This window comes from Haliotis cracherodii, unplaced genomic scaffold (assembly GCF_022045235.1).
Source record: "Haliotis cracherodii isolate W230 unplaced genomic scaffold, xgHalCrac1.p SCAF_17, whole genome shotgun sequence".
Classification (NCBI taxonomy): Eukaryota; Metazoa; Mollusca; class Gastropoda; order Lepetellida; family Haliotidae; genus Haliotis; species Haliotis cracherodii.
The window spans coordinates 16,166,728-16,184,710 of NW_027266272.1; the positions used below are offsets into that span (position 1 = coordinate 16,166,728).

General features: G+C 39.0%; 1 protein-coding gene across 1 annotated transcript in view; it reads right to left on the reverse strand.

Annotated features, from left to right (window-relative positions):
• The window catches only part of LOC139464643 (uncharacterized), a 28,768-nt gene extending 23,033 nt beyond the window's left edge, over positions 1 to 5,735 (reverse strand). Inside the window, exon 1 of the mRNA XM_071246167.1 lies at positions 5,481 to 5,735. Within this exon, the coding sequence (XP_071102268.1) occupies positions 5,481 to 5,735 (255 nt within the window). The remainder of the gene's footprint in view (positions 1 to 5,480) is intronic.
• Positions 5,736 to 17,983: the final 12,248 nt, after the last annotated feature.

Genomic DNA, 17,983 nt, shown 5'->3' on the forward strand with positions numbered 1-17,983 from the left:
GTAGACATTAGTTTAAATCATGTAAAAGAGCTTCAACCGTATGTGTTTATACTTTCAGTAGAAGTTCTATCAATCTCACATGATGTTAAATCCCATGCAAATGCCTGAGGGTAAAAGGGCCTTACACAACGTAAGTTAAGTTCCTTTTTTGAATGTTTTTTATAGCAACATTTATATGTCTGCTGTCAGAATGTTTTAACGTTTAGGAATTTATCGGTGAATCAAAAATGATCATTAGCAAGTATAAAGTTATTGGGTTTTTTACTTTTCTCAAAACGGACTCCACATGACATTGGCCCTTTTGGCTCTACGCTCTTCAAAACTATGTACATCAAGTGCCAAATGATTACAATAGATGCATTCAAATAATATCGTATTGCATTTCTTCGTTTTGTTCACAAGGATGGGTCAAAGCGAGGATATTCGTGAACAATCATGCAGTCACACACTCTGACGTTTCTCATTGTATGGTAAAACGCTGAGTTCAAGATTAAAGGGTGTAAATTATCAGAAACAACACTTCTGAATGTATTTGTCCCAGGGAATTCCCAGTGGTCCCCCCGGAAATGAGAAAGTAGTCCGTCAGTGTTTGTGTCATTTCAAGAACACGGTCTCGTGCAAAACGCATGAACGTCAAACTGTGTTGTTCATGCAATTATGAACGTCACTTTCACGGTCATATGACCGACCTAAGGTCCAGTGGAAAAGTCTTATTTCGTGTAAACTTCACATTAAATAAATATACGACAGTCAGCTCAAGTTGAGTGAGTGAGTGAGTTTGGTTTTACGCCGCTTTTAGCAATATTCCAGCAATATCACGGCGGGGGACACCAGAAATGGGCTTCACACATTGTACCCATGTCGGGAATCGAACCCGGGTCTTCGGCGTGACGAGCGAACGCTTTAACCACTAGGCTACCCGACCGCCCCTCAAGTTGAGGGTCCCATGATAAGGGTATGAACCATTCGCGATGGATGCTCCAATATAACTTAGCAAATATAACCAATGGTATGAAAAGAGTGAGTTAGTGTGAGTGAGTTAAAATTTATAGTCACGTCGGCAGTATTTAGTATGACTAAGTTGTACAGAAATAACATATAAATATGGACTATAAAATCTTTTCATCACAACGGCAATATTTCAGCCATATAGCGATGGGGACAAGGTATTAGATTTAAAATATCTGTCGACAAAGGACAATAAAATAATAAGGTATATCACAGTTTTTTAATTAAACAAACTGGATCATAATTTTTTAAAAACCATATAGCTATACATTGTCTTATCAATAAAACATGGCTATAGACCACTAATAACCAAAGTTAGACCACCTTACTGGAGATCATGGAGATTATATATAGATTAGTTTGGTACTTGGAAACCAACAATTTAATCACTAACATGCAATGTGGTGTCCGAAAAAACAGAATTACCATCGACCATTTAGTACGTTTGGATTCGTTTATAAAAAATGCCATTGTAAATAAACAGCACGCGGTATCACTCTTTTTTTTCCTGGGAAAAGGCATATGATACCATATGGTATTTTAAAAGATTACATGATTTTGATTTGAGAGGCCGTTTGCCCCAATTTCTATCTCACTTTTTAACTGACAGGCAATTTCAAGTCCGCGTGGGCTCTACCCTGTCTGATCATTACTTAATAATTTTTTAATTTGACGTTTACACGATATGCGACTTTTCCATTGGACGAGAGGTCGGTCACATGACCGCGAAATTGACGTTCATAAGTGTATAAACGACACAATTTGACGTTCATACGTTTTTCACGAGACCGTGTTCTTGAAATGACGTAAACACTGACGGACTACTTCCACATTCCTGGGGAAACCCCTGGGAATTCCCTACCACGAAAACATACATTAGCATTATTTCTGATCATTTAGAACCTTTTATCTTGGTCACAGCATTTCAGTATACATTGAGAAACGTAAGAGAGTTTGACTGCATGATTGTTCACGAATTTCCTCGCTACGGCCCATCCTAATGAACAAACGGAAAAATGCACATCCAAACTATCGTCAGTATCGACTCGATCTGTGTCTAGGCTGACAGTGACCGCCTCCAGCAATCTACGAATTTACCTTGGTGTCTGTTTGACGCATCTTTAATCACCTTTCAATAATCGGTCAGTTGATCAATTATGACTAACACATGTAACCGCCACAGGTTCATTAAAAACTTCGGAAATCCTCCCGTTACGTTTATCGTGTCGGCCATTTTGACGTCTTGTACTTGATGTAATTTATGTATTACGACGCGCTGTCATTGTGACTGACTTACTGAGGTAGTTCATTACAGACCTTTCTCATCTAATGGGGATATTATATGAAGACATGTGTTGCGTAAGATGTTTCTGAAGAGCAAGTTCTTCATCCATACGCTCATGTCACCTCTCTTTTGGGGGATCTATTTTATTCCGCGATATAGCTGGTTGTTGTTTGGCTGTCAGTGTAAACATGAAGTCACACGTACTAAATAAAATTGTGTTTAGATCTTGGCCTACGTCCATTGTATGAGCTCCGACGTTCATACGGTTTGGCCTTCACTCTATGAAGGTTCATACTCCAATGAACTCACACAAAGTGAAGGTCAATTCTTAATTGTATGTTTTCATTGATAATTTTTTTTTATTAAAATAGCTACTTACAATTCTGTTAAAGGGCCAATGTCAAGTTTCAAACAGGCCAAAGTCACTTTGCTAGATTTTGGCCCTTTTAGCTCTCATTTCCGTGTGTGGTTGTGACTGGTTGTTCAAATGATTTTGAAAGTTTGGAAATATCATTATTATGTTTCAACTATTTCAACAAAGTAGACATTAGTTTAAATCATGTAAAAGAGCTTCAACCGTATGTGTTTATACTTTCAGTAGAAGTTCTATCAATCTCACATGATGTTAAATCCCATGCAAATGCCTGAGGGTAAAAGGGCCTTACACAACGTAAGTTAAGTTCCTTTTTTGAATGTTTTTTATAGCAACATTTATATGTCTGCTGTCAGAATGTTTTAACGTTTAGGAATTTATCGGTGAATCAAAAATGATCATTAGCAAGTATAAAGTTATTGGGTTTTTTACTTTTCTCAAAACGGACTCCACATGACATTGGTCCTTTTGGCTCTACGCTCTTCAAAACTATGTACATCAAGTGCCAAATGATTACAATAGATGCATTCAAATAATATCGTATTGCATTTCTTCGTTTTGTTCACAAGGATGGGTCAAAGCGAGGATATTCGTGAACAATCATGCAGTCACACACTCTGACGTTTCTCATTGTATGGTAAAACGCTGAGTTCAAGATTAAAGGGTGTAAATTATCAGAATTAACACTTCTGAATGTATTTGTCCCAGGGAATTCCCAGTGGTCCCCCCGGAAATGAGAAAGTAGTCCGTCAGTGTTTGTGTCATTTCAAGAACACGGTCTCGTGCAAAACGCATGAACGTCAAACTGTGTTGTTCATGCAATTATGAACGTCACTTTCACGGTCATATGACCGACCTAAGGTCCAGTGGAAAAGTCTTATTTCGTGTAAACTTCACATTAAATAAATATACGACAGTCAGCTCAAGTTGAGTGAGTGAGTGAGTTTGGTTTTACGCCGCTTTTAGCAATATTCCAGCAATATCACGGCGGGGGACACCAGAAATGGGCTTCACACATTGTACCCATGTCGGGAATCGAACCCGGGTCTTCGGCGTGACGAGCGAACGCTTTAACCACTAGGCTACCCGACCGCCCCTCAAGTTGAGGGTCCCATGATAAGGGTATGAACCATTCGCGATGGATGCTCCAATATAACTTAGCAAATATAACCAATGGTATGAAAAGAGTGAGTTAGTGTGAGTGAGTTAAAATTTATAGTCACGTCGGCAGTATTTAGTATGACTAAGTTGTACAGGAATAACATATAAATATGGACTATAAAATCTTTTCATCACAACGGCAATATTTCAGCCATATAGCGATGGGGACAAGGTATTAGATTTAAAATATCTGTCGACAAAGGACAATAAAATAATAAGGTATATCACAGTTTTTTTAATAAAACAAACTGGATCATAATTTTTTAAAAACCATATAGCTATACATTGTCTTATCAATAAAACATGGCTATAGACCACTAATAACCAAAGTTAGACCACCTTACTGGAGATCATGGGGATTATATATAGATTAGTTTGGTACTTGGAAACCAACAATTTAATCACTAACATGCAATGTGGTTTCCGAAAAAAACAGAAGTACCATCGACCATTTAGTACGTTTGGATTCGTTTATAAAAAATGTCATTGTAAATAAACAGTCGGCGGTATAACTCTTTTTTTACTGGGAAAAGGCATATGATACCATATGGTATTTTAAAAGATTACATGATTTTGGTTACATGAACAACATATAAATATAGACTATAAAATCTGTCGACAAAGGACAGTAAAATCACTAGACTATCACAGATATAGATGTAAAACTAGCATGTTATCATAAAAAATGAGACTATTCGGAACAATACATTATAAAATTGGGCTAGAGATCACCAGCAACCAAAGTTAGGCCACCATACTAGGGACCATGGGGACTTACGGTACATGTGCTTCCTGCATGGTATCCCAGGAGGATTTTCACCATCCCTATGGCTACTGGTGATTGTTGGATATTTTAAGCCAAGGTATTTAAAAACAACACATATTTTACGATTAAAATCCAGGAAAATGAAACATACTTTTAAGGAAGTGGGACTTCCGCACCCTCTCAGGGTGACAATTATTTTACGATACTTCAACCCCCTTTGAAGGTACAGCCACTAACAATCACAGTTATAGAATCATTCTACCAAATTAAAACACACACTTTTTACAATACATATGAAAAGAACCTTCTTTGCACTGGTAACAAAATTACATGGATCACATATGTAAGTGTACCCAACGATTATTATGAGGTGAGGTGAGGCGAAAAGGTGTATAACGTCGCGTCCAACAATATTATATAGCGACGTGCATGCACGTGTGTGTGTGTGTGTGTGTGTGTGTGTGTGTACTAGTCCGGATTGATGCCGATTTATAGTGCTAGCTCACTGAGATACCATGCGCAGTTCCACATGAATACCCCACTCAGACACAGTATACTGACTCCGAGCCGACCAGTACTTGTTTTAGCCCCTTATTGCCGAGCGCCAGACAGGGTAACAAGTACCATCTATTAACGTCTTTTGGTATAACGCTGCCGGGGATCGAACCCCGAACCGCGGACCTTCCGCTCTCCGGGCGGACGCTCTACCACTAGACCACCGAGGCGTTGCGTTCACGAATAGTAAGAATAAACATCAATAGATAATACAATAAAAACACATAAAAACACATTTGACACCTTGCCTCTCATGTGTGTCAGCGATTAATTACTATAGGGTTTTACTAAGCTAACAGTAAATATTGTCAACTAGAATTGCTTGGTCGTACCTTGACAGCTCCGCAATGCGCCAGACCTTTAACTCCACCACCTTCGAACGCCAGGTTTTCGAAAGGCAAGTCATATTTCCCAGGGTCAATCATTTCGGGATTATTATCAGAACCTACGCTCTGCTTTAAGCTGTCCTGTATTGAGGTCTCTTCCGCCAACCCCGGCTCCAACTGTATCAGATGTTCGATAAATTTGTAGCGTTCTTTCTGGATATTACATTTATCCATTTGCTCTTGCGAAGGCCTATTCCCCATGGTGGTCGCCCTTTTTCAGTCACCTAGTCGGTGAGAGAGATTAAGCACTGTGTCAACAGGTGTCTGAGCGTTGCTAATGTGGTCATAAATGGAGAACTGTATTTGTTCTATGCTGGTTGTCATCAATCTATGTGAGTCTCGTATTACTTTCATGTATTGCGACACATGTAGTAACTATGCTAATTTATGAAGACACATTCACATGAACGGAGTTTGAGGCCATGCAAGTACTGAAGCCACAAAGGTGGACTTACGTATCAGCTGCAAAACTAGATATTTTTGTCATTTAAAAATATGAGCCTGGCTTTTGTTTTGTTGTTTGTTTGTTGTTTAACGCCGCACTCAGCAATATTCCAGCTATATGACGGCGGTCTGTAAATAATCGAGTCTGGACTAGACAGTCCAGTGATTGACAACATGAGCATCGATCCACGCAATTGCGATCCCGTTAGTCACCTCTTACGACAAGAATAGTCGCCTTTTACGTCATGCATGGGTTGCCGAAGACCTATTCTACCCCGGATCTTCACGGGCCATTATTAACTTTGGTGGCAGGCAGTTTCAGACACACGTTTACCAATATATGATTAAACTATTTTAAAATGTTTAATATTCTGAAATATACGTTTATAAATATGAAATTCCCTATTATGGCTTGTTGCCATACATGTTCCCGTGATTTGTCCCAGTAAACATGTGACTCGCCTTTGCATGTGTTTATGATGGGTGCCGCCGGTGGGGCAGGATACGCGGACCTTTTCGCGGAAATTGTCGGAATCGTACAATGGACTCGGCTCTTAGCAGATACTTCTCATGATTGTAGAGGGTCAGTCTATGTATGCCACGTACAAAATCTGTCACTCGTTTCAAATATGCTCATCTGTTGAACAAGGAGAAAGCACCTCGCACCTGTGACTGATGTCATGTTTCTCAATGACCTGACTATACCCATGTGTAATTAATAGTTGTATTGAAAACGTTGTTTTCATGCATATATGTACATCATACTATATGAATGATAATGTACACAATCGTGGGTAAAACGAGAGGAAATGCAAGAGAAACTGTGCCTGTCAAAAGACTTCCTTGTTATGTCGGTTTTGTGGGTAGGACATGCTACACCTGTTGTTATCACTGACTTTTAGGGATCTATTCAAATAACTGTCACCGCTATTGTGCCTTTAACGCCCGCTGGAATCAGTTTCGGCGGATAATCGAGAATGGATATTCCCTGGCGAGAACATCAATACATGAAGATTTATCCTGATTTATTATTTCAGCGCGACGTTTAATATATATCGCTTTTTCCTTTGTCAAGCAAGTGATGAACAGTCGCTTCTTCCCCATCATCATCTTTTCAGGCTTCATCACTATCATCACATTATCAGGCTTCATCCTATCAGGCTGTTGTTTTGTAATTATAGGAAATATTAGATTTTGGAAGCACCTTTGAGTGAGTGAGTGAGTGAATATTGTTTTACACCGCTTTTAGCAATATTCCAGCAATATCACGGCGGGGGACACCAGAAATGGGCTTCACACATTGTACCCATGTCGGGAATCGAACCCGGACCTTCAGCGTGACGAGCGAACGCTTTAACCACAAGGCTACCCGACCGCCCCTTTCAAGCATCTGTAGACGAATTATGCAGTTCCAATCATACAAGAATATGAATCAAGGCAATGACAATAAAACTGAACGATACCTTACTGACTCTTATAAAAGCATTACCAATCAATTTTATGTCATACAAATGGGAATATTATGTTCAGTTGTACTGGATATTTTGCTTTCGTAAAGGTATATCTACAACAATCGGAGTGTGATTATAAATTTGACATAGACTGTAAAACACAAACATTCACAAACTTGTGTCATTTATAAATTCCGTGTATAACATATGTTAGTTATCACGACGTGTCAGTTACATGTAAAAGGACAACGTAATGCAGCAGTTCCAATAAACTGATCTCTGAGTCACAAGTATCTAATATCATAGACATAGACATTTAACGCTTAACTTCACCATCTACATGTACATATATGTTTCTATATATTGCTGTGAACCACGATGCGTCATATAAGAAATAGTGAGTAAGTAAGTAAGTTTTACGTCGCTTTTAGCAATATTCCAGCAATATCTCGGCGGGGAACACCAGAAATGGGCTTCACACATTGTGACCATGTCGGGAATCGAACTCGGGTCTTCGGCGTGTGGAGCGAACGCCTTATCCACTAGGCTACCCGACCGCCCCTAATAACGAATGGGGTACATGAGATAATGTAGATTATGTAATGTATTTAATGAGACTGTCCAACACGTTGTCAGTGGATGCCCAACTTTTGCACAAACACAGTATCTTAAACGACATGATGGTGTAGCTCGATCATTTTATTACGGTTTGACTATGGTCAAAACTGGTGAAAGAAAAGATTCACCTACACGAAACACAATCACTAAACAATGCGCCTCTGAGCAGATCTAACATTACGATCTGGACGAGAACATAGGTTATGGAAACTTGCTCTCGATAGACCAGAATATTTTACTTCCTTAGCTAGACGTGTTCGCTTGGTTCCATACCAATAGACACAAAGGAATGTATTTGTGGAACAGTTGCGAATGATATAGCGAAACACGTTTTCATGTCATGTCAGAAGAATTTAGAAGAAATATCATATTTGATAAAATCATTGATTTGCTTGATGTTAAACTATTTGTGAGAATCTGGACAGACGATGATACCCTTCTGTCTTGGAGGTTTACATAAACGACTTGAAGATGAATTGGACAACAATGTATGGGCAGAAAGCATGATCAATATTGGTAGTGCAGTTAAAAAGTGGGATGAAGTCATCCGAAGCTGCATATACTAAACAATGTTTATATAGTAAGCAAGTGTCCACTTGTAAATAGCACACGTTAATTGTTCACATATTTACACCAAAAATCAATTAGATACATGTTTATATGAATTCGAACTTCTTCCGAGATATATGTAACATACATGTGTGTATGTGTGCACACTTGTCCCTTAAAGAAATAAAGAAGATCTATATATCCATGAAATTATAATTTTATTGATGAAATTGATAAAAGGTATGGCGTACAGTCGTCTTTTCAATGAGTTAATACGCTTGTTTCCCCTTTGATAAACATCCGAAAGGAATATGTGCATTTAGACCTCTGCGTTCCAGCTACACACAACCCGTTAACTGTTCACAAGCTCCTCACAGCGATAGTACGTTCACGGAGCTCTCTATACTATCGCTGCCACCAGTCAAAACTCCCCACTGTGAATAGGTGGCCACAACCATGCTTGGAGTTGAACTCGCAACCGAATGACCGTTATGTTTACAAACAAGTGACGACTGTCGTGACGCCAAATACACTTATCGCTGCATTAAAACATTCTTGTTGTTGATATAGTAAGAATGTAAGGGAGAAATTTGTTGATTTTCCGTTAGTCTGCAATCTCGAACCAATCTGATTATTAAAACAACAAAGTAAATTCATCTGGAAAATATGGTCAGTCGTAAACCTTTTCAAAATGAAATATGATGGCATCCCCAAAGACATAAACAAGAGTATCAACGTTACTGCATTTGGGATTAGAGGGCAAATTTCAAGATTCTTGTAATGGCCGCGCCCACACTGGTGGCAGCGATGTTACCGAGAGTGTAACGAAGGTGTCACGCGCTGGGAAGGAGCTTGAACTGTTCATTGCTAGGGGAGTTTACGCTATTTGACCCATGATACGAGCTAGGTGGCGCGCGCATTTTCCGCCCCTTAGCCATATAACAGGTGTGGACACGGGTTTTTTTATTGTGTGAGAGAGAATTGGCCATAATACGACATATTTTTGGCCTTGTTTTTTTCTGTGTATCTGTGTTTACAAACTGATATTGTGGGCAACATATTCAATGGATTTGATGTTCATACTGATTAATTGTGGGTTGTACTTTACCCGTGAAGATCCAGGGTAGAATAGGTCTTTAGCAACCCATGCTTGCCGTAAAAGGTGACTATGCTTGTCGTAAAAGGCGATTAACGGGATCGGGTGGTCAGGCTCGCCGACGTGGTTGATACATGTCATATCGTTCCTAATTGATGATCGATGCTCATGATATCAATCACTGGATTGTCTGGACCAGACTATTAATTACAGACCGACGTCATATAGGTTGGTTGGATTGTTGTATTACGCCGCACTCAGCAATATTCCAGCTATATGACGGCGGTCTGTAAATAATCGAGCATGGACCAGACAATCCAGTGATTAATATCATGAGCATGGATCCACGCAATTGGGATCGATGACATGCATCAACCAAGTCAGCGAGCCTGACCACCCGATCCCGTTAGTCGCCTTTTACGACAAGCATAGTCGCCTCTTACGGCAAGCATGGGTTGCTGTAGACCTATTCTACCCCGGAATCTTCACGGGTCGGGAAATTCGGACAGCGAGGGGGATGACGATTTTTTCGGGTTAGATGACGTGAATTTGCAAGAAGTGGACAATTTGGACATTGAAGACGCCGAAGAAGAAATTTTTGTGAAAATGTAAGTGAGTATGATGCTTTCTCACTTTTTACAGTCACTGAAACCAACAGGTATGCGGCGCAGTTTATGGCTGATAACATGGACACGTTGAAAGTACATTCACGTGCAAATAACTGGAAATATGTTGACACCTCCGAAATGAGGGCTTTCATTTCTATCTTGTTAGTGATGGGCCTGTCAAAAAAGCCATCTTATGAATCCTACTGGTCACTAATTGAACGTAAAAGGCGACTAACGGGATCGGGTGGTCAAGCTCGCTGACTTGGTTGATGTACAGTGTATGTCATCGATCCCAATTACGTGGATCGATGCTCATGATATTAATCACTGGATTGTCTGGTCCATGCTCGCTTATTTACAGACCGCCGTCATATAGCTGGAATATTGCTGAGTGCGGCGTTAAATAACAAACCAAACCAAAACTTCAGGGAGGTAAGAAAACCAAAAGCTGTTCAGTTGTACAGTCAGCACATGGGAGGCGTGGACCTGGCAGACATGCAGCTGCAGTATAACATGGTGCTCCACAGGTGTTGTAAGTGGTGGAAAAAGGTATTATTGTACTTCATGGAACTCTCTTTTAACAATGCACTTGTCATCTACAAAGCTGCACACCCGGGTAAGAGGGTCAATTCAGAGAAATTTAGACTGGTTATTGCAACCAAGTTCCTGGAGGGATACGAGCGACTTGGAAGTGAAAGACCTGGGCGTCCTGCAGCCAACCTGGAGCGTCCTGCCAGACTTACAGCTTGCCATTTCCCCGGCAAAACACAGGAAAAAACCCAAAAGGTAAGATGCCGTGCAACGATTGTGTAGTATGCTCAAACAGATATGCAAGAAGGCATCAGACCGTTTTCATTTGCAAGAGCTGCAATGTTAACTTATGTGACCTGTTCCATGTTTCGAAAGGTACCATTCAGTGGTAAATCATAAAATTACGTGCTACCCAGGTCTTCATGATTAATATTGTGCCTATCAAATGTATATATATTTGTTGATAATCGTGTTATTTATTTATTTATTTATTTATTTATGGATATATTTTGATGTAAAATACATACTTGTTCAAATGCCCCCAATACTAGCATCACTGTCAAGACACCTGAGTATGCTATGAAAGTAGCCCAAGTAAATACATTTATTCTTCTTCTTATTATTATTATTATTATTTATAGTTTTGGTTTGTTGTTTTACGCCGCACTCAGCAATATTCCAGCTATATGACGGCGGTCTGTAAATTATCGAGTCTGGACCAGACAACCAAGTGATTAATATCATGATCATCGATCCACGCAATTGGGATACGATGATATGCATCAACCAAGTCAGCGAGCCTGACCACCCGATCCCGTTAGTCGCCTTTTACGGCAAGCATGGGTTGCTGAAGACCTATTCTACCCCGGCATCGATGACATGCATCAACCAAGTCATCGAGCCTGACCACCAGATCCCGTTAGTCGCCTTTTACGACAAGCATAGTCGCCTTTTACGGCAAGGGGGTTGCTGAAGACCTATTCTACCCCGGAATCTTCACGGGACCGATGACATGTATCAACCAAGTCAGCTAGCCTGACCACCCGATCCCGTTAGTCGCCTTATACGGCAAGTATGGGTGGCTGAAGACCTATTCTACGCCGGAATCTTCACGGGTCTATTACTTATAGACCGCCGTTATATAGCTGGAATATTGCGGAGTGCAGTGTTAAACAACAAACAAAAAATACATAATTTTTAATTGCTCAGAAGTCAGGAAAAAATACATAAGGCAGGATGTTTTCCCATGTACTTTTCTCCAACAGAACAGACTATGCAACCAGGGAGGTATTTTAATTGATGGTGCAATTTTATTTATAATTGTTGTGTGAAATTGTTCTAAATTCAGTCATTGTATTTTAAGAGCAACACTCATAAAACACACTAAAATATCCTAAATCACCAGCATACCTCACAGTTACATGAATCATATCTATATTCAACTTAAAATAAAAGGCTGATTCTTAAAACAACAAAACTTCAAATGAAAGATACTGAGAAACTTGCCTGCTGCACGTTGACATCTACTACCGTTTCCGGGTCACGGGAGCTTACAAGGTCAAAGGGGTATTAATATTATGTAAATTATATGGTCAAAGTCACCTTGTTATTTCTTATGAGTGGCTGTTACTAAGCCTATGTAGTAGTATGTGTTTATTCTGGCTGTGACAGACGAAATGTGTCAACATTTACTGTTATTTTTTCACAACAAAGGATATCAGCAGACTACCCCTGTCTGTGACATCACATCCGGTAACCTTTGCACTTTTGCTGTCAGATTTCGTGATTTCTATTTTCGTGTCGCTCTCGTCAAATTAAACTGAAAATGACAAATGAAACACTCGTCGAATTCGAAGATCATCAACTTTCCCTCAGGTGTACATATGAAGGCAATATATACTTTGTTGATATAAAAATAGCAATATTTTATGATGAGGTCGGACGAAGCGCGCCATGTTTGATTTTCGTTCGTCTGCTTTCAATTACGACAGGGTATTTGGGTTTGAATATCGAAAATAATCAACCCTAACATTTGAAATTAGTGTTAGTGAATATTTAGGAGTTAGTTATTGTATCCTCCAGATTTGACAACATGACACGTTGTAAAAAGCCTAATATTTCCAAAATTACGTTTTTATTTTGTCTAACCTTTTCATAATATATTTACTGAAATGGTTTATAATTTACCATCGCGCTGTTGTTTCGCGATAAAAAAATCGAGTTTCGTCTCAGTTAAATTTAAGATAAAGGAATATGATTATTGGAATCAGTTTGCACAAATTCAACGATTTAAATACGTTCCTGATATGAAACGCATTCAACATTCAGTGACGCAATTCAGGTAACACTGCAAACACGAAAACGTCGTTTTTTTCCGTATATGGTCATTGGACGGAAAAACGACTAAAAATTCATTAAAATTGATTAATTGGTCAGCGTCTAGAAAGTGTCCAGAAAAGGGTCGAGTTTTTCAAGCGTAAAATGGACGGAAAAACGATGCTTTTTGCTCCGCCTTGTACAACTGTTAACCGCCAATCAGATGGCGCTGGTCCCCCGACGCACGTGATGTCCAAGGCTTCCTTTCGGAAGCTTTAGGTTTCGTATTTCTGGCATGCCTTGCTCTAGTATCTGTCGCGCGCAGTGCAGCGAGATTTGCTGATAAGCTAGTTTTAGGATATGTTACATGTTAATGGAATTCAGACACGCGCCAAGAAGTCAAACCAAACAATGTTACTAAGTTTATTGTGGTAACGGCTATGTACAGTTACCCCTATCGGATAATGGGTTGTGTTTCATTTGGTTATAACAATAACTAATTTTTTAATGTGAAGTTTACAAGATATACGACTTGGACGTGAGGTCGGTCACATGACGTTCTTCACGTGACTGTATTCTTGAAAAGCCGTAAACACTGACTACTTCCACATTCCTGGGGAAAACCCTTGGAATTCCCTGGTACGAATTCATACAGAAGCGTGGTTGCAAGCCCATTTAAGGATACCCTCGCTACAACCCATCCCAGAGAGAAAAAAAACACGAAAAAAAATCCAAACTGTCGCGGTGACAATTTACAGAAATCTATGAATTTACCTTAGTATCTATTTGACACATCTTCACAATCACCTTTCAATGATCGGCCAATTGATCAGTGATGCCAAAGGCTTGAAATAGCCACAGGTTAATTAACAACTTCGAAAATATCTCCCGTCACGTTTATCGTGTCGGCCATTTTGACGTATTGTACTTGATGTAAATGTATTACGACGCTGTCATTGTAATTGACTTACTGAGGTAATTCTGTAAAAGATCTTCTCATCTTATGAGGATATTGTTTGGAATATATTTCTTGTAAACATACTAAAACATATCTTCCTCGCTTTGGGGGGAACTATTTTATTCCGGGGTGGTCCATTAAATCTAGTAGTAAGTCAAGGCACCATGCGTGATCTGTTATTTTATGTGTTTAAATTACGATTTGGGGCGTTAATAAAATACACTGACGCAAGTATATTCTATTCAAATCAATTGGATAATTGAATATGCTTTCTTTTACATATTACATAACATCACTGCACAAAATATGAACAGTTGCAGTAACACACTACGGTAATCGCATTAAACATCATTTTCAACTGTACAGTATTTCAGTATTTCAGTTATATCATGGTGTATCAGACTGCTGTGGGATAAAAATCCGAAGTGGTTCAGGTCATCCAATGGGTGTTCGGGAAAAGGTGAGCGTATCCTGCCACACAAGTGGCACCCGTCACAAACTCATGCAAGGACAAGTCAATTGTTCACGTGAACAAAACACGGAAACACACAATGATGCCCGTCCTCAGTTTTACCGAATTATTTTGTCCGTCAAAAACATGGACGAGTATAAACAATATGTTCATTCACGTAATACATGTCATACATTTGACAAAATGTATTGACTCGGAGCATTATTGTTAATCACAGAGTATGCAGTTGAACTCATCACCCATCCCATTATTGATAACCCCTTCTTGAAGATCTATGAAATCAGAAGCTGCAACACTCTATCTTTTAATTGGCATGTCAGACTTCTATTTCATTACTCAGTTTTATTTGCACGGATTACTATGGAAGGGACATTGTCTTGTTGTCGCATTGTCGCATTGACGCCTTTACAACAACAAGCAAAACCTGTCAAAATTAACAAAAGCGCGACAATTGGCCATTTGTCGCATTGTCGCGTGTTCGCATTGTCGCTCTTTGATAATCCTTTTCTTTATTTTACAAAAGGGCGACATTTTCAAGGTCAAAATATGTCTCGTTGTCGCATTGTCGCCCCATCACAAATGTGTATAAAAGGCGTAAAGTTCAGTTATTGTTACAGTTAGGAAGTTCAACCTGATAAATGTACGTCTTGAAATGAAAACACAAGTCCGTCCGCGAGTCCATAACGTTTTATTATGAGCTCTTCTCTAAAAGTGCTTAGTGTTCAACTCCCAGTTCCAAACACGTAGTACCTCCTCAATAATCCACATACCTCCAGTGCAGTGGTCTTCCGGAAGATCTTACTCTTGACCGTATTAGACAACTGACGAGTGCACGCCTGACCTGTGACCTCGTTGCAACCCTCATGAGGTGTTTGCCGAAGGGAGAGGTGTAGGAAATGTGTGCTCCAGCCCAGCGCAGAGCTCGCGACACACTGTATACTGATGTATACAGTATATTGCAGTTGATATACTGTATACTGCATGTGATACTTATTTGCGGAAATGTTACAACTTTCAAGATTCAAGATTCAATTTGCATATATTTCATATACAACAGACCGCCGTCATATATCACTGGAATACTGCTGAGAGCGGCGTTAAAACAAACTGTTTTCATAATGGAGCGCTGCAGTCATTTAAAATAGAACCGTATACATATGTACATGTAGTACCAACTCACTCTATTTGTTTCGAATATTCAGCAGAAAATATATTTTTAACCAGGTCTTTGGGAAAAGATATCAGATTTTCATAAGCAGCCACATAGGGATGATAAAGGACCCCTCGCTGATTAGGTTCTTGTTTACTTAAGAGCAGAGTTGGCCATGTTAGATGATATAACCAAAATCCGGGAGCTCCGGCGGGGGGCAAGCTGGTCTTGTTAGTGTATGGTATGAGCTGTGACGTTGACCCAAGAGAATAATGTAAAACATGAGATCAACTCAAGTCTATAATGATTGGGAAAGTCTAGATTTCCACAGCTCTAGCCTGAAATTAAGGATTGTTCTATGCTCCATTTTAATTGTATTATTTTCATTTTGTAGACATGGATGGACCAACCAGGAAAGAAACTGATGGAATATTAATATCACATGTTACCACTGATCCAGTTAAATTCATCACACAATAATAAATTAGTATTTGACATTACGGCATTTGATTATTAGGGCATGATCATGTACATGTTCACTGTAGTAATGTACACACCAGTCAACTTGATTATAATTTTTATCAAAGTGTAGCGCGGCATCAACGATTACTTTATGATATCCTCACTTGTCATCGATGTATTGACATCGAACAATGGACGGCAATTCGAAATTCTTATGGATAGCTTCAATAGGGACAGCGCCGGTGTCAGTACAATTTTCCTAGTTAAAATAAGTATCTACAAAATATAATCTGAAGCAGACAAGAACAATATTTTTTTATTAATGCTTACTTTCATGGATAGAATTAAGGCAATCTAGGCTTGCCAAATCGTTCTAGACTTGAGCTGGATTCCTTTTAAATTTATTCTGTATGGTCTGGGAGAAGAACAGGCGTCAGTATCGCATGGAGAACTGGGACAGCCTTAATCAGTGTAATCAGATATGTTGTGGAGTTTCGGTTTTGGGCTGTTTGCTGAATATATAGAATTGCGAGTTATGTATACTCTGTATTCTTTCGTCATGGAAGTCCATATTTCAAGGCATGTATTTGATATTCATAATAACTCCACAAAAGCTACACAATGGCAACGAAACGGTACCAGCATCACAGATACCAATAATACATGAGATACATATAATTACTTTAAAGTTAAAACATGTATCTAAATAGAAAATTAGAAGGATACACTTCCGACATTTTTCGTATTTTGTTTTCGTTTGGAGAGAGAAGTTGTGATTGGTATCTGATGGGTGCAAACAGGTGTTCCCTTCCGCCCAGGCCTTGCGGCAATGCTATAGCCCAAAATGAAACAAGCCTTGTTCAACAGGTTCAGACTCAAATTTCTATCCCACTTGGGCTCCTTTTAAATTTAAATATAATTTCTCGTGTCGATATGTGTCAGAAGAAATGAAATATTACAGCACTGGTGAATAGGTTATATGCGCGTCAGCGTCGATCCTATAATATCCTTTTTATGCAAAATACATATATACTGATGAATTAAGGTAGTAATACTACGCAAATATGTGTCCAGATGCATACATCAGTATCATCTCGTGATCTTAATTCGTGCTTTGAGCCCTTTTTCTACCGGAGATTCTGGGGTGTTACATCACACCAGAAAGCCAGGTCCAAATTCAAGTCATAATTTCATGGTCCGTCTTGTATGTTGGAAACCAATATCGCAATATGGCTAAATATTGCTGAACGTGGTATTAACCCGATTACTCACATAATTATTCCATTGTCTACAGTCATCTACGAACACTGTACTATCTTTAAGGAGGTATATCTGTATCATCCAAATGTCCATACATATATGTCCACATTTATATGTATAAAGCAAGTCGTCCTGCACTCTTCCCTAAAAGATAAATGTTAAGCATTTCCTCTGTATGAATGTATATAATGTAATATCGTTTTAATGTAATGCTGATGCAGTAAACGTACCACAGACCTGATGCTAGAATAACATCTAATTTCTGAAATGAACATATTTTACAGAAAAAAACAGTTGTTTAAACAATACTTATAAAATATAAGAACAAGGAGCCAAGAGCCAAATATTGGGACATATTTGTTTCGGGGTCTTATGACAGACAATCCTGATGCCTTTAAGTATAAAGATAAGTAAGTATAGATGTTGTACATATTCAAATATGTTCGTGATTAACCCAACCTTGAAAAATATTGAAAGATGAGTGGTAACTATTTATGCCATTATTTCAAATTAGAATGAGAGCACATCAGGAAA